General features: G+C 36.9%; 1 protein-coding gene and 1 long non-coding RNA gene across 2 annotated transcripts; one reads left to right on the top strand and one right to left on the bottom strand.

Annotated features, from left to right (window-relative positions):
- The first annotated feature begins 6,745 nt into the window (after window positions 1-6,745).
- On the top strand, window positions 6,746-7,069 carry LOC311080247. The gene is made up of 3 exons (XR_014605542.1): window positions 6,746-6,815; window positions 6,913-6,942; window positions 7,023-7,069. It is a non-coding gene; the product is annotated as an uncharacterized lncRNA (long non-coding RNA).
- Window positions 7,070-7,771: 702 nt separating this feature from the next.
- Window positions 7,772-13,993, bottom strand: casp23 (caspase 23, apoptosis-related cysteine peptidase). The gene is made up of 11 exons (XM_084110044.1): window positions 13,766-13,993; window positions 13,472-13,531; window positions 13,290-13,360; window positions 13,037-13,210; window positions 11,470-11,649; window positions 11,309-11,374; window positions 10,886-11,062; window positions 9,974-10,217; window positions 9,501-9,602; window positions 8,930-9,039; window positions 7,772-8,774 (listed from the first exon to the last, which is right to left on the bottom strand). Exons 1-11 carry the CDS (start codon window positions 13,839-13,841, stop codon window positions 8,679-8,681), a joined length of 1,356 nt encoding a protein of 451 aa, XP_083966170.1. The 5' UTR covers window positions 13,842-13,993; the 3' UTR covers window positions 7,772-8,678.
- Window positions 13,994-13,997: the final 4 nt, after the last annotated feature.

The following is a 13,997-nucleotide window of genomic DNA, read 5'->3' on the forward strand; positions in this document are numbered from 1 at the left end:
TCAACTTGTCAGCTCAGTACAGACTGCAAGACTTGAACTGGGTGTGTCTGATGAGGGGGAGACATCATGGGATACAAAATATGCAGTGGTAAGAGTCCCCTGGGGGCTGTTTTCGAGTTAAAACTTGAACTCTGAGTTGACTGACTTACCCTGAGATGGGAAACACTGAGTTTTCGGTTACAGAACAGCTGAAATGAGTTAGTTCAATCAACTCTGACTGAGTTGTATGGCGTCAAATGGTGTTGTATTGCGTCATAGAGTTGACTGACTCTGAGTTAAAGGGTTAGTTCACCCAAAAATGAAAATTATGTCATTAATGACTCACCCTCATGTCGTTCCAAGCCCGTAAGACCTCCGTTCATCTTCGGAACACAGTTTAAGATATAATATATATAATATATAATTGATAGTAGCTTATGTTGAACTTTATTATTGTTCAAACAGACGCTGTATGAAGCAGTACATAAAGTATTGAATGAAAATGTCTCTGAAACATCTATTATTTGGCAAATATTGCATTTATTTCACTTCAGCTGTGGTAAAGTATGCAAACACCACGTGAGCGGTCACTACGGGAACCAGAAAGTGTCCGACTTCACATCTCCGTTTGCAGCTCCTCCCCGTCTGCACGCGGCTACTCTCGCCGATCGGGTGCATCCAGCCGCAGCCGATGTCGAACACACCTTATGTCTTTTCCACAACTGCTAGCCGAAGAATCATACCATATACTGTCAAACTCGTAACATGAAAAATTATATAAAAAATTCACAGACAACATATGTTCACATTCATGGCACAATTCAAACGGGACCAGAAAATAATTATTTTCTCCCATTCACTTGCATTGACGATTTTTCAACCTAGAGGTCCACTTGGGGTTTTACGGATGGGCGGGACTTACCAGCTCTATTAGGATGAACCTGCCATTTCGTGGCAGCCAATCAGTATCGTCCAACGTAGTAGGAACCAATCACATGTAACTGGAAGTCAAGCGACAGCGGCTAATGGTCAATGGTGGCGCCGGTGAAGCAGTCGATTCTGTTCCCTATCGGAATTCCTGTTCCCTTTATGCAATCATACTACAAATCATGCGTACCATTAGAACTGGGCTGCGTTCAGCCCCGACAAAACGTTGCACAACGTTTTTTAAACAGAAACGGTGATGCGTTGAACGCACTGTTCTGATGACGCAAGAGTTGCAACTATGGCAGCTGAGAAGGCCATTCTTTGTGTTCTTTGTGAAGAATTTTCGGAGCCTGATGAAGTCGGTATAAATATGTGTTTAATACTACAAAATATGCCCTATGTTACAGTAACTGCACTTGCCGCCCAGAACAAAAGAGAACATCCCAATCGAGTGAAGGGATGGCTGAAACTGAAATGGAAGCACACATCTTACCTAATTCAGACTAAAACACATCTATTTAGCCTCACTGACTTTATTTGTAGTTCATACTGTTTTAATACCCTGTATTTTCTTTCTCATTTTTAGGAAAAACACTTAATTACCATTGTTTATTTCTATACTTGCAATGAAGCTAAAAATATAAACAACTACATCATTATGTTGATATCCTATATTTTTTACAATAAAACTTTCGACAAACATGTCTTCTAATATCCTCAGTTGTTGTGTATACCGAGCTGCACATAGACAGTGGAGCTGCATCAAACAAATTTGTAAATTACTTTCCAACCCATTGTGCGAGTTCACTTTAATACCACGTGCTTTATATACATGTTGCTGCTGATTGGACTGCAATTCTGACACACCCACCAAACAAGAGAAAACGTATCTCAAACCCCGTTGCACACCGGTGCACGCCGTTTCCAGGAAACATGACGTTCAACCCGGAAACCGTAGCAAAACGTTCCAATAGCATCCAAACGTTGCGCACGTACCGTTTTGAACTTGAACATGCCCCTGAATACGAGCAAGAAGCACAACTGGATGTACGGGAAGCCAAAAGGTTAAAAAAGGATTGTATTTTTTCCCGAAATTTAAGCTTTTTTTATTGTTTTTATTTTTTATTAGAAGCGAGCTTTCCCCCATCTGTCAATTCAATCCAGATTATTTCTTTTCAAATTTAAAACGTTATTACAGATTGCAATGTAATGTTAATTAAGGCTTTGATTTATTAAGGCTTTGACGCATGCGCTGTCAGCAGACACGGCTCGTTCAGGGGGAACAGGAATTCCGGTAGGGAACAGAATCGACTGCTACAGCGGCGATAACCATAAAACATGGTAAATCATGTTAAACCATACTAGAACATTTTCAAACATTTTCAAACTTTCTGGCTAGGCTTTTTTAAGCCAACTTAAAGTTTGTCTATGAACTTTACCATCTAGTTCAGGATTGTGGTCTATCATTCTGATTTCAGAATAACAAATACAAAGCCTGTTTTAACAGTTCCAGCTGTTTCATTAAACAAAGACAAGAATGTATTACTACAATGTAAAACTGAACTTAAATGATAGCAAAATATGATTTTAAATAAAGGTAATCGATGAGACAGTTCTTTTTTTCTTCTTCTTTTAGACAGGACTTTCATTAAGTTTAAATGTTGTATATTTAATATGTATAAAAAATATAGGCTATATTTAATAAATATACAATATGATTACATAGGCATTTCTTTCTGTATGTATACATTTAATTATTTAAAAAACATGTACACTCATTCATAAATTATATTTATACACGTAAAAAAATTCATAATTTATAGGCCTATATTATATTTATAATAGGCTATATATTATATTTCGCTGCGTGTCATCCGCACCAATTACAAAAACAAACAAAAAAACAACTATAACAAATGATTTAGCCTTTGTTGCTTCAAAGAAAAATAATGCCTTTTTGAATTCACCTTATAGGACTACAATAAAACGAGGTATCTTGCGAATTAAAGCGCTGTATCTGCTGCTCACTCGCATTCGTTTCAAGCTGGCATGAACGCGTTTCGTCAACAGTTCATGTTTAAATAAGGCCAGATTGTTGACAATCATACACACTGCTCAAACATTCTAAAACTACAAAACCAAACAACTGGATTGAACACTTAAATAGTTTTTTTTATTTTTTATGAAAACCCTTTAAATAGGCTACATTAGCTACAATATTTCTAATTTAATTAAAGCAACACTATGTAACTTTTCGACCTTCATAATATATTTCCAAAACCCTTGTGATGGTACATGGACTTACAATAGGTTGAATGACACGTCTGCCATAGCCTGACGGGGTCTGTATCGCTTTTACTGGCACTATGTAACTTCGGGGTTCGGGTAGTTACCCGAGCACAAAAAGAACTACAAAATTCGACTGCTTTACGGCATACGTCACTTCCCCCACCACTTCGTCAAATTTGGACGCGAGAGGCCAACCAGCGTTTGTTTTTCCGGCTTTCATGCGTATGTTTTTGGGGGTGTTTACACCTGGCCACTTCATGCGTTTTCTCAATTCGGATAGCTATCCGATCGTGTAAAGACCAGGTGTAAATGCCCTCCGAAACGCATTCGAGTCGCTCAAAACCACTTCAGGAGGAGGTCTGAGACGCATTCCAGATGAAACTGGACAAGTGTAAAAATGCATCTGGTTGTTGAAACCACTTATGTAAATTGTACTCCTCCCAAAAATGCTAAAAAAATAAATAAATACACGCGTTATAAGCTATATGTAATGTGATAGCCAGATATGACGACGCTACTGGAATCACCGCAGATGAGCAGCTGAGTAAGTTATGTATTCATCAAGCCAACGTGCAAACTATCGCAAATCAAAGTGAAAGTAAGTCGCAGACGCTTAACACACAATCATCATCATTAAAAGTAAATAAATGAAATGATCTTACCAGGGCTGTTACTGATCTCTCTTATTGCGGTCTCTGATTTTGAAAATTTAGCTGATGATCAATAAAATGCCGCTCATATCTGTTGCTTTCAGTGACGTGCACTCCAATAAACATGCATATATATCACGGGAATTGAAGATCGGATTTAAATCCGTTTCGCAAAAACACATTTATGTGACCAGGTGTAAATGGAATCGTTTTGATATATCAGATAGCTATCCGATCTGAGAAAACGCATGAAGTGGCCAGGTGTAAACAGCCCCATGGCCAAAGCAGCAACGGACAAAAAAAAAAAAGTCAGAAGTAGGCTAACTAGCCTAATGACTGCAGGCTGATAGTCATGTTTGTTTATTTATTTTTCTGGTGAAAGTGTCTTGCCTCAGGCTATAATGCAAATTGATTTTTCAACTTTGCAGATTCATCTATGGTAGCTTGATATTATAATGTTGACGATATATGGCTATTACCTACCCCACAAACATTGAATTGAATTAGAATTCTGTAAAACAGTAGCCAATAGGCTACTATAATGACGCTGGCTTGTAAACGTGAGCTACGCGATCTTTTGGCGCTTGAAAAAAATAAAACCCATGAAATTATATTCATATGACATGCTGAAATATATGCCACTGTACCTGGGTTGAAGACATTTCACACGCAACGCAGGCTGTCTGCCCAAGACGTGAGAACTCCTTCTGCAGAGTTTGGGTAACGGCTTGTCAACAAATGCACGTGTTAACCATGTAACCATGACAGATTTTACGACAGTAGTAGAAGACAATACTGTTTCCCAACTGTAGGGGGAGCCCGAGATCAAAAGTTACTTAGTGTTGCTTTAAGCTAGGGCCTATTTGGACAGAGATTTATCCTGAAAGGAATTTTGCCTTTGCCTGTTCTCATTATTTAAGTTAAATATATATGGGTAGGCCTATGTATAAATATACAATACGATTACATAGGCATTTCTTTCTGTACGTATAGATTTCATTATTTAACAAACATGTACACTCGTTCATAAATTATATTTATACACATAGAAATTCATAATTTCAAGTATAGCTTAATGTTTGTTTGTTTTTTTGTATTAGGCTATGTCTATGATCTTCGTTACTTGATTTATATTTGATAAACCTTTTTTCATCAAATAATATAATATAAGTATTTTATTTAAATAAGTACTAAAATTTGATATTGATATAATAACTTATTTGCCTGGCTAAAAAGCATAGACAGTATCAGTGGTGTAGTCTACGTGATACGCAGGTATACGCCGTATACCCACTAGAAAAGGCCAAGGATTTGCGTATACCCACTTAAAAAAAGCGTGAGGATACGTATCAACTTCGTTTTGTGTCAGAACTTTCACACTTTCATTCATAAATTCACCCCGTCTGTGTTTGCGAAGCGACGGATCGAATCGCGGAATCCAGTCACAAATGGAACGTGCTATATAAAGCAGAACGTCACGGAATTTGGCTATTTTTGAATTAATAAATCAAAAGTAGCTGCTGTACAATGAATCAAATCTCGATATGGACTAGTGTCTATGAATATTAAAGCTAAAAGAGACTGCAATTGTTCTACGCGTCTCTGGGAATGAGCGCTCAGTGTGTGCTCCACTACACACACACACACACACACACACACAGAAGCACGCGTGACTCACGCTCGTGGTGTTTTCAGCGTTTTACTGTATTGAGACATGATGTAAGCTACACATGTGCATTTCATCGCAGAGCTGCTATGAGAGTCACTTGATGAGAATTTTACCATTTCATTTGATAAAACTATGGTCATTCATTCGTTTCATATACACACAGAAACTGTTATGTCTTTACGACAACCTGTCAAAATAAAAGTTCTGTATAACTTGAAGAAATTATAACAGAAATATATTGCTATTGCACAGAGTATACTTCAGGCCTAATAATAATAATAATAATAATAATAATAATAATAGTTTATTAAAACACACAGAAACTCAAATGTCTACAACCCACCAAAATAAAAGTTCGGTCTAACTCAAATTAATTAGATAGAAATTGCACAGTAAAATGTATTTTAAAATATTTTTTTTTTCAAAAACACCATTTCTAAAAGTAAATTTGTATTTGTGCCTATAATGTTTTTTAAAAAAAATTGTTGAAAATTGTCAACTGATAAAACCTGTGCTTCAGGGACCATATTCATATAACATCTAAGGCTAAAGGTAGCTCTTAACTGACTGAGTTAGATGGTGATTAACACTAAACAGTAGAAAATCAGTCCAGTCTCCCCAGCTGTAAATGTCATTGGCTGTTAAAGTCTTGTTGCTTATAATAAATTGACATGGTGATAACACTTAGTATTTTATAATGCTCTCAATTGTCGATGCATACTGTATGCATTAGTGAGTGTGGTGGTGCTTATGGGGTGACGCTCTGGGATGGGTGAGTATGCGGCGGCGGGGGGGGGGGGGGGGGGTGGGGGGTGGGGGGGGGGGGGGGTATATTAGAGTATACTCACTACAAAAAACTAGACTACACCACTGGACAGTATCCAAAAGCGGCATCCACCTCCCACTTCCGGTTATTAGCGGCAGCTGACGTCAGCTGCCAGTGGCAGTTACTTCCTGCTGCCAGCTGCCGATTTTTCGCTGGACCCCCTCTCGTTTCTTGTCTCTCCTCGTATTGTTCAAGTGGTTGAGGTTGATATATATGGGATTTAGTTATAAGTAGACCAATACTTTCTAAAGATAGTCATTATTACATTAATTTAATTACACTGTTGAAGATGTAATTTGTAGTTAGTAATTAATAACTATTTTAGAGTAATTTACCCAACTGTTATAATATCTGGGGTGAAACTGGAAGAACAGTATGTTATTCAACCTAATTTAAATTTTCATAGGTGCAATCCTGCAGGCATTAAAAGAACATGGCAGCAGCTGAAAATTAAATATAAAAACATAATTAAGAGGTAAGAGGTTTACATATGTGTTATTTTTTATATAGGCTATTTTTGATTTTTCCATTTATTTTACTTTGGGTTGAGGTTTTTTGTTGGTCTTTTGGAGGCTACTGTCCCAACAGAACCCCAGGCAGTTGTAAGTCGCCTACTCAATACACCAGAAATTATGACAAATAGTGTTATAAAGTGTACTCAATCAAATGCTCATCTTCACAGGACGATGGGGATAAAGAGTTTCTGCTGCCACAGAGAGGCCTACAGAGGTAATGTTAATATTATGTGTCTACAAATCAATCTACACATTCAGATTTTTTTACATTTTTATGTGGAGTAGCCTATAGAATCTAAGTTTAAATCTAAGTATAAACGGGTATTCTTATCTCTTGCATATTAATGTGTCCTTGGAGCAACATTTAATGAAAAAAGAAGTGTAATAATTGGCAATATCTTAATAATAAAATAGATAATTTTTCATAGGAATATTAATGTATAATTTATTTCCATATTCACTTGTTGTGTCTCACAAAATGCCTGATAAACATGATTTAAGTCCTGATGTCCTCTACAGTGGACATCTATGAAAACATCAATGCCCTGTTCTGTAACAGAAAGTCATTTTTTTTATTTGAAACCCCATAACGTTTTCCTAAGATGTTGGTTTATGAAATACAATTTGAAAAGTAGTCTGATTTAAATTATAATTACAATATATTATCATATTTCCATAAGAGTGCTACATTTGATCACTAAATTAATGTCAGACATTTTTAAAGACCAAGGAGAAGTTGTTTTCATGGTGAAACCTCCAAACATTTGGTATCTCTTTTTCATTTTCATCGAACAGTTAGATTATGCATTCCAGCAATCAATGCATTGCCCACTTCACAGTGAATCAGAACACTTACAATAGATGGTCTTTATTCCTCTTAAGAGAAGAAATCTGTTACGGTTGTGGAGACAAAAATCTCAGAACTCGTTTTTTATTTTAGTTATGCATTGATTTTGTTTTGTTTATTAGATCCCCCACAGGGAGAGATGTATGGCTTTTGTTGTGGACAAATTTCACATCTCTTCTGGTGGAATATAGTTAGCCTAAACAGTATTTTTTCATAGCAATAATTCACAAAATTGTACATTACAAAAAAACATAAAACCAGCAAATGTTTAGTGAGTTGACAAAGCCTTCATTCAAGTGCATCTGATGCTTTATTTGGACACTGAGTTTATTTTTCACCTAAAGCAAAGCATTTCTAACCTTCAATGCCTCATTCCATCTGTGTAAAATACATTCAAAGATAGATAACATGGCCTCCCAGATTTAGTGCAATGAACATTTCAGGGATCAAAGTGTTGCTGGCAGGAAATCCAACTTTACAGCTGAGCAGTTACAAGAAATTATACCTGAAATCTGCCAGCAGATTTAGCAAAGAGACAGGTCAACATACAATACAATACAACACAATACAAATGTATGAATGTATGCATATGTAATTTAAAATGAACAATGAAATAAATTAAATTTGGTAAATACAGTGTGCAGTATATCCAGTTGCTTTCATGACTTTCCTGATGGTCAAAATATTTTATGTTTTATAGGCTACATAATATTTCAATATCAGCACCCCCCTTTTTTCAATAATTTAAATATTTACAAATATTTGTGTAAAATAGAAGAATTTATTTTTTTAAAATTCTCTAGTGCTCGAGTCGAGCTTCAAGATAGACAGCAAGCTAAATCTGTGTATCATACTCATGAATTATATGAACATGCAAGCTGATTTAAATGTGATACATTTTTCTCCAAACATGATAAAGATGCATACATCATGTTTCTAGTATAAAAAGGAGAGCAGAAGTTGTAGGTTGCAGGTTTTACAACCCTGGAAAGAGGTAGACTTTATTAGATAATGTTGTTCTTTCTATGCATGGCATCTGATCTCCATGTGTCTCCTTAAACTTCTTAAGGACCTGTTTCAAAAATAAAAATAAATATTACAAATATTATAACCTAAAATGTTTATTCTAGGCCTGTTTGTATTCGACTGGTTAGAGCAATACAAACTGACACACAAAGTTTATGTCTACAGATTTGATGTCTGTCTTGCTAACAAACGTGACTTTGCCTTTCTGAAGAGCTCCATGATCTCGTCCTGGCAGGCGTGCTCATTAAATATTTCCACAATGGTTTGGATGAAATGTGAGCCGTTCTCTTTGTTTCTATAGGACACCGTGTCTGTATAAAAAAAATACAAATTATGACAAACATTGTGTGTGTGACTGATCCTCACTGCTTGCAAAACAAATAACGCATCTTAAAATTAAGATCTTATAAATTACATTGCTATACCAGAAGGTGGCGACAAGTGACTGTTAAAAATGTATTTATCATTTAATCATTCATTCAAGAGATTTGTTTAAAAGCAACGATTCATAGTAATGAAGCAAGTGAAGACTTTATGAGTGAGTCATTGAATCATTAATTCAAAAGAATTTTAAAAATATAATTCAAATTAATTCGATATTTTTACAAAGACTGCAGAAATAAACATTTTGTCAGAATCTCCAGTAAATAACATGTTATTTTTCTTAGTTGTCTATCCAGAATCGTGGGAGAATCGTGATCTCTTGTGATTCTCAATTTCTCCAGAACTGAGCAGCTCTACAGTGGAATCGGGGAACGGAAATATTATTTACCTGGAGTAGAGGACATCAGGCAGCAGAAGTCTTTTTCACGGTGCTCTTTTCTTCTCCTGTTTCTTGGCACACTATCCTGGACATCTACACTGCCGTCTTCACCTATAACGTAAGGGAAACATTTGTCAAAGCATGTTGCTCCATCAGTGCTCACTCAGAACTGGATGGGTCTCTAACCCAGTGGTTCCCAAACCTGTCCTGAAGGCCCCCCAACACTGCACGTTTTCTTTGTCTCCCTAATCAAACACACCAGATTCAACTCATCAGCTCATTATCACATGGGTTAATGAGCTGATGAGTTGAATCAGGTGTGTTTGATTAGGGAGACAAAGAAAACGTGCAGTGTTGGGGGGCCTTCAGGACAGGTTTGGGAACCACTGCTCTAACCAATCAAAAATTCTGACATTTTGATCAGATCAGTAGATTTTAATGCAGAGTTACTTTATTTTCTACCATAATGTTTAGTAACTCACCACCCCTACACGCCTGGATGAGGATGATTTTTGGCTTGTCCCGCAATCCAGCACAGTTTGGAGTGTTCAAGCTATTAAAAATGTCATCTCTTGGGAGAATGTCCTCTTCATCATCACTGCTGAGGGAATCAAAAACTCCACAGATTCCACTGGCATCTCCGTGCGACATCAACACCACAAAGCAGCTGTCCGACTGGACATGTTCCTCGCGCCGGGCGAAGTCTCGCATGGCAGCACGCATGCCCTGAACATCAGACCATCAATATCTTTAAAGGGACAGTACACCAAAAAATGAAAACTCTGTCATTAATTATTCACCCTCATGTCGTTTCAAACCCATACGCTTTTTGTTCTGAAGATCTTTTTGATGAAATCTGAGAGATTTCTGCCACTTTGACGCTTCAAAAAGTTCATAAAGAGATTGGTTCTTGCTGAAGCTCAAACGTGCTGCGTATCACAAGAATGAACCTCATTGGTTCTCATGTCAGGCAAACATACTTGAGCTTCCGTTTACCACAACTGATGAGTGCCTTCATGAGTGTTTATATGTGAATAAAAGCCTAAACTCAATCTGTTCATCATATAAATCGATCGAGTCTCTTCAGAAAATTTTGGTCTAAACTCAAATCATATGGATTATTTTTATGATCTCTTTATGAACCTTTTGAAGCATCAAAGTGGTAGTTGCGTAACTGTCGATGGAGGGACAGAAAGCTCTCAGATTTCATCAAAAATATCTCCATTTGTGTTCCAAAGATGAACGAATGTCTAACGGATATGGAACGACATGAATTTTCATTTTTGGGTGAACTATCCCTTTAATATTTAAAAAAAAATAACACAAATTTTTGGTTCTTGGCTCAAGTAAATTAAACAAGTTGTCCTATTTGGCTCAGAGACACTTGTACGCACCTGTGCAGTGAGGTCTCTGAGTGTCACCACAGTGTAACCCAGACCCTTAAGCAGGATCTCCATACTCAGTTCATCTTTGTCTGCCCCGGTCCTGTCATTTATGTGTTTAAACTCGACATTGTTGATGAGCAGTGCCAGGCGTTTTCTGTCAGGGGATTTGTCTTTCATTGGGTAAATCTTGACAAAGAAGAGGAAGAAGAATTCACAAACATATTTTCTTAATTTGCACATAATATACCGTACAAGCATAAAGAATAATACAATAAAAAATACAAAAATATAGAGTACATTCCCACATCCTCAAGACAATTACCACAATATTGTGTTTCTTAATTGTTTCACTGCTACCATTTATATCTGAATTTATTTATTCATATATATATATGTGTGTGTGTGTGTGTGTTGTATTATTCTAGCACTTACCTCTTCTCCCGCTTCTTTAAGCCTTTTAATCTCAGGTTTGCATGGCTTAAGAGGATCAAAAGTTCTCTGTTCAAATGCAACAAAATGTTTATTAAACTAATTTTAATGTAAGATTAAATAAAATCATTTCATTTCTGTGGTCAAATTATGATTTTATTTACCGCTTTCTGTCCACAGCCATTATTGTCACACCGCACAGCATTATTGGCCGGCCCCTTCCATTCCCTCCGGCAGTTCCAGCAGAAGTAGTAAGTCCGTTTCAGGTTGGCCGTGCAGATAGTGCAGTTTACACACAGGTTACTTCGATCTCGTCTTTCCACGTGAGACTGACACCCTGGACACTGCAGTAATGACAAACAGATTCATTTGGACTGTTGTGTTAAATCTTTTATATACGCTGCAGATTCACAAATCCTCATGCGGAGAACCCCTATCCTAAAGTTTAAAAGGCAGTTTTATATAATACTGTGGAAAAGTAATATTATAAATGTGCTGATTACATTACATTGCGATTTTTAGTTCTGTACTGTGTTAGCCTATATGAAAGTGAAAGAGAAAGTGACATACTCTAAATTTGTCCTCTGCATTTAACCCATCTAAGTTTAGGTGCAGTGAGTAGGCTAGTGAACACACACACACACACACACACACACACACTGCAAACCGTGGACACACACACACCAGGGCTGCGTTCCAGTCCACTTTTAGACACACACTTGCGAACTTGATGATTAGATGGGATCTGTGGTGATGTCACAATCGTGTTGCATTGTGGTATATGGAGCTGCCTGAAGTGTACATGTGAAGTAGACTCGCTCCCTCTGTCAAAATCGAGGGAACGAGGGTCTGTCCATATAAACTTCCCTCATCCACTTCACGAAGTGGAACGCACTTCAAAATGGCGGCAGGGATTCCCCCGATGGGAAGTGCTTAGGGAAGTTCACTAGTGCGTGTCTAAAAGTGGACTGGAACACAGCCCTGGAGCAGTTGGCAGCCATTATGCTGTGGCTCCAGGGGAGTGATTGGGGGTTAGGTGTTTTGCTCAAGGGCACCTCAGTCTTAAAATTTCCTGCCAGTATTGAGAATCAAACCCACAACCTTCGGGTCACCAGTCTGACTTTCTAACCATTAGCCACTACTATGTTATTTTTTACAACTATGTTATTTTAAAATTATTTTTTACCAATTCTATTTATATTATTCAATGTATTACTTAGTTTAATCTTTTTATTATAATTTTTTTTAAATAATTTTTCACACATCTTTTCTCTAAACTTTTCCACAAACTCTTGCAGCCCCCTGGAGGTCCCGGACCCTGTGAAAACCCAGCTGGTAGTGTAAAGGCCTGATTGGTTCACACCAAGAAGGATAACTATGAAGATAGCTAACTAAATGTTAGCGTCCACACCAGCGTTTGATATCGTTCTGTTTATTCTACGTTTTGTCTACTGTCGCTTTAAATGCTCGAGCTCTTTAAAGAAGGATGAATTATGATTGGCTGTTAATGTTTTTATCACTCATCCGCTGAAAAAAAAAATCATTCAGAAAGTGATTCCAACGATATATATCGCTCCTCTCTGCCGTCATCGTTACACTTGTGGTGTCGACTCTGCTATTCTTTTATATTTAGCACGATTTTTAGAATTATATATTTATCGTTAGTATCGTCCTTGGTGTGAACTGACCTTAAGAAATATGCATGCAAACAGACAAATTGAATTATCTTACAGCTTTAAAGTCAAACAGCCTTTTAGCAACAAGTAAAGCGAGGTTCTCCTCTAAGAATTCCCGTTGTCTGTCTGTCAGTGGTATCAGCCGACAGATGTCCTGATAAGAGAGCTTTTCGCCACAGGTTTTCCTCTGAACAGCATTAAAACCAGGGCAGGAAAATTCAGTCTTTTTCTAAAAGACAAGAAACAGAACATAAAATGGTAGCATAGGTGTCAGTAAATAAACAATATAAATTGTCATAGGGACCAACCTGTTTAAGGAAATACTTAAACCAAGCCACAACATAGTCTGCTGGCATTTGATGACCACATGGCAATGCGACTGATGACAAAAAATAATTTACTTAACGTGATGAAGTACATACATAAAGTAAATGTTGAAATCACACTTTTCTGTCATAATGCTGATGTATTTGATTAATGATGAACTCACCAGAGTCCACTCTTTCAGCTGATGAATGTACTTCGGAAAAATGATGTTGTTTCTGTATATCTGGATTTCAAAAACAATAAAACATATTTTTCTGTTTTGTTGTTTCCCTTTTAAACTTCCGATTAAAATCAATATAACTGTTCCGTTTCACTTTCGTTTTTTCCGTGTTTTTTTTAAAACGTTCTATTATTTAATTTAATCAAATGATCTTAATCTTTCATTTTAATTATTTGTTTTATCATACAAATAAAAAAGTATAAAATGGGAAAAACAAATGTAAAAAAGTCCGATTACTCAAGTTTTTGAAGACATTTGCTATCACGGCGTCCTCTTCCAAATCTTCCTCCCAGTTATCCACGTCTTCCGTCATTTTTAACGTTTAAAATGTAGTTAGATCTTTTTCCTATGTTAGCCTACACTACAGGAGCGAAAAAAGTATCTCATGTTGTTCCTCAGCTAGATCAGTTGCTCTTTTTTTAGTCTATGGCTAGAATGCATGCAGATGTGCGGTTTCGTTTGAATGGGG

The sequence above is a fragment of the Abramis brama genome (genome assembly GCF_963993115.1).
Source record: "Abramis brama genome assembly, chromosome: 3".
NCBI classification, from domain to species: Eukaryota; Metazoa; Chordata; class Actinopteri; order Cypriniformes; family Leuciscidae; genus Abramis; species Abramis brama.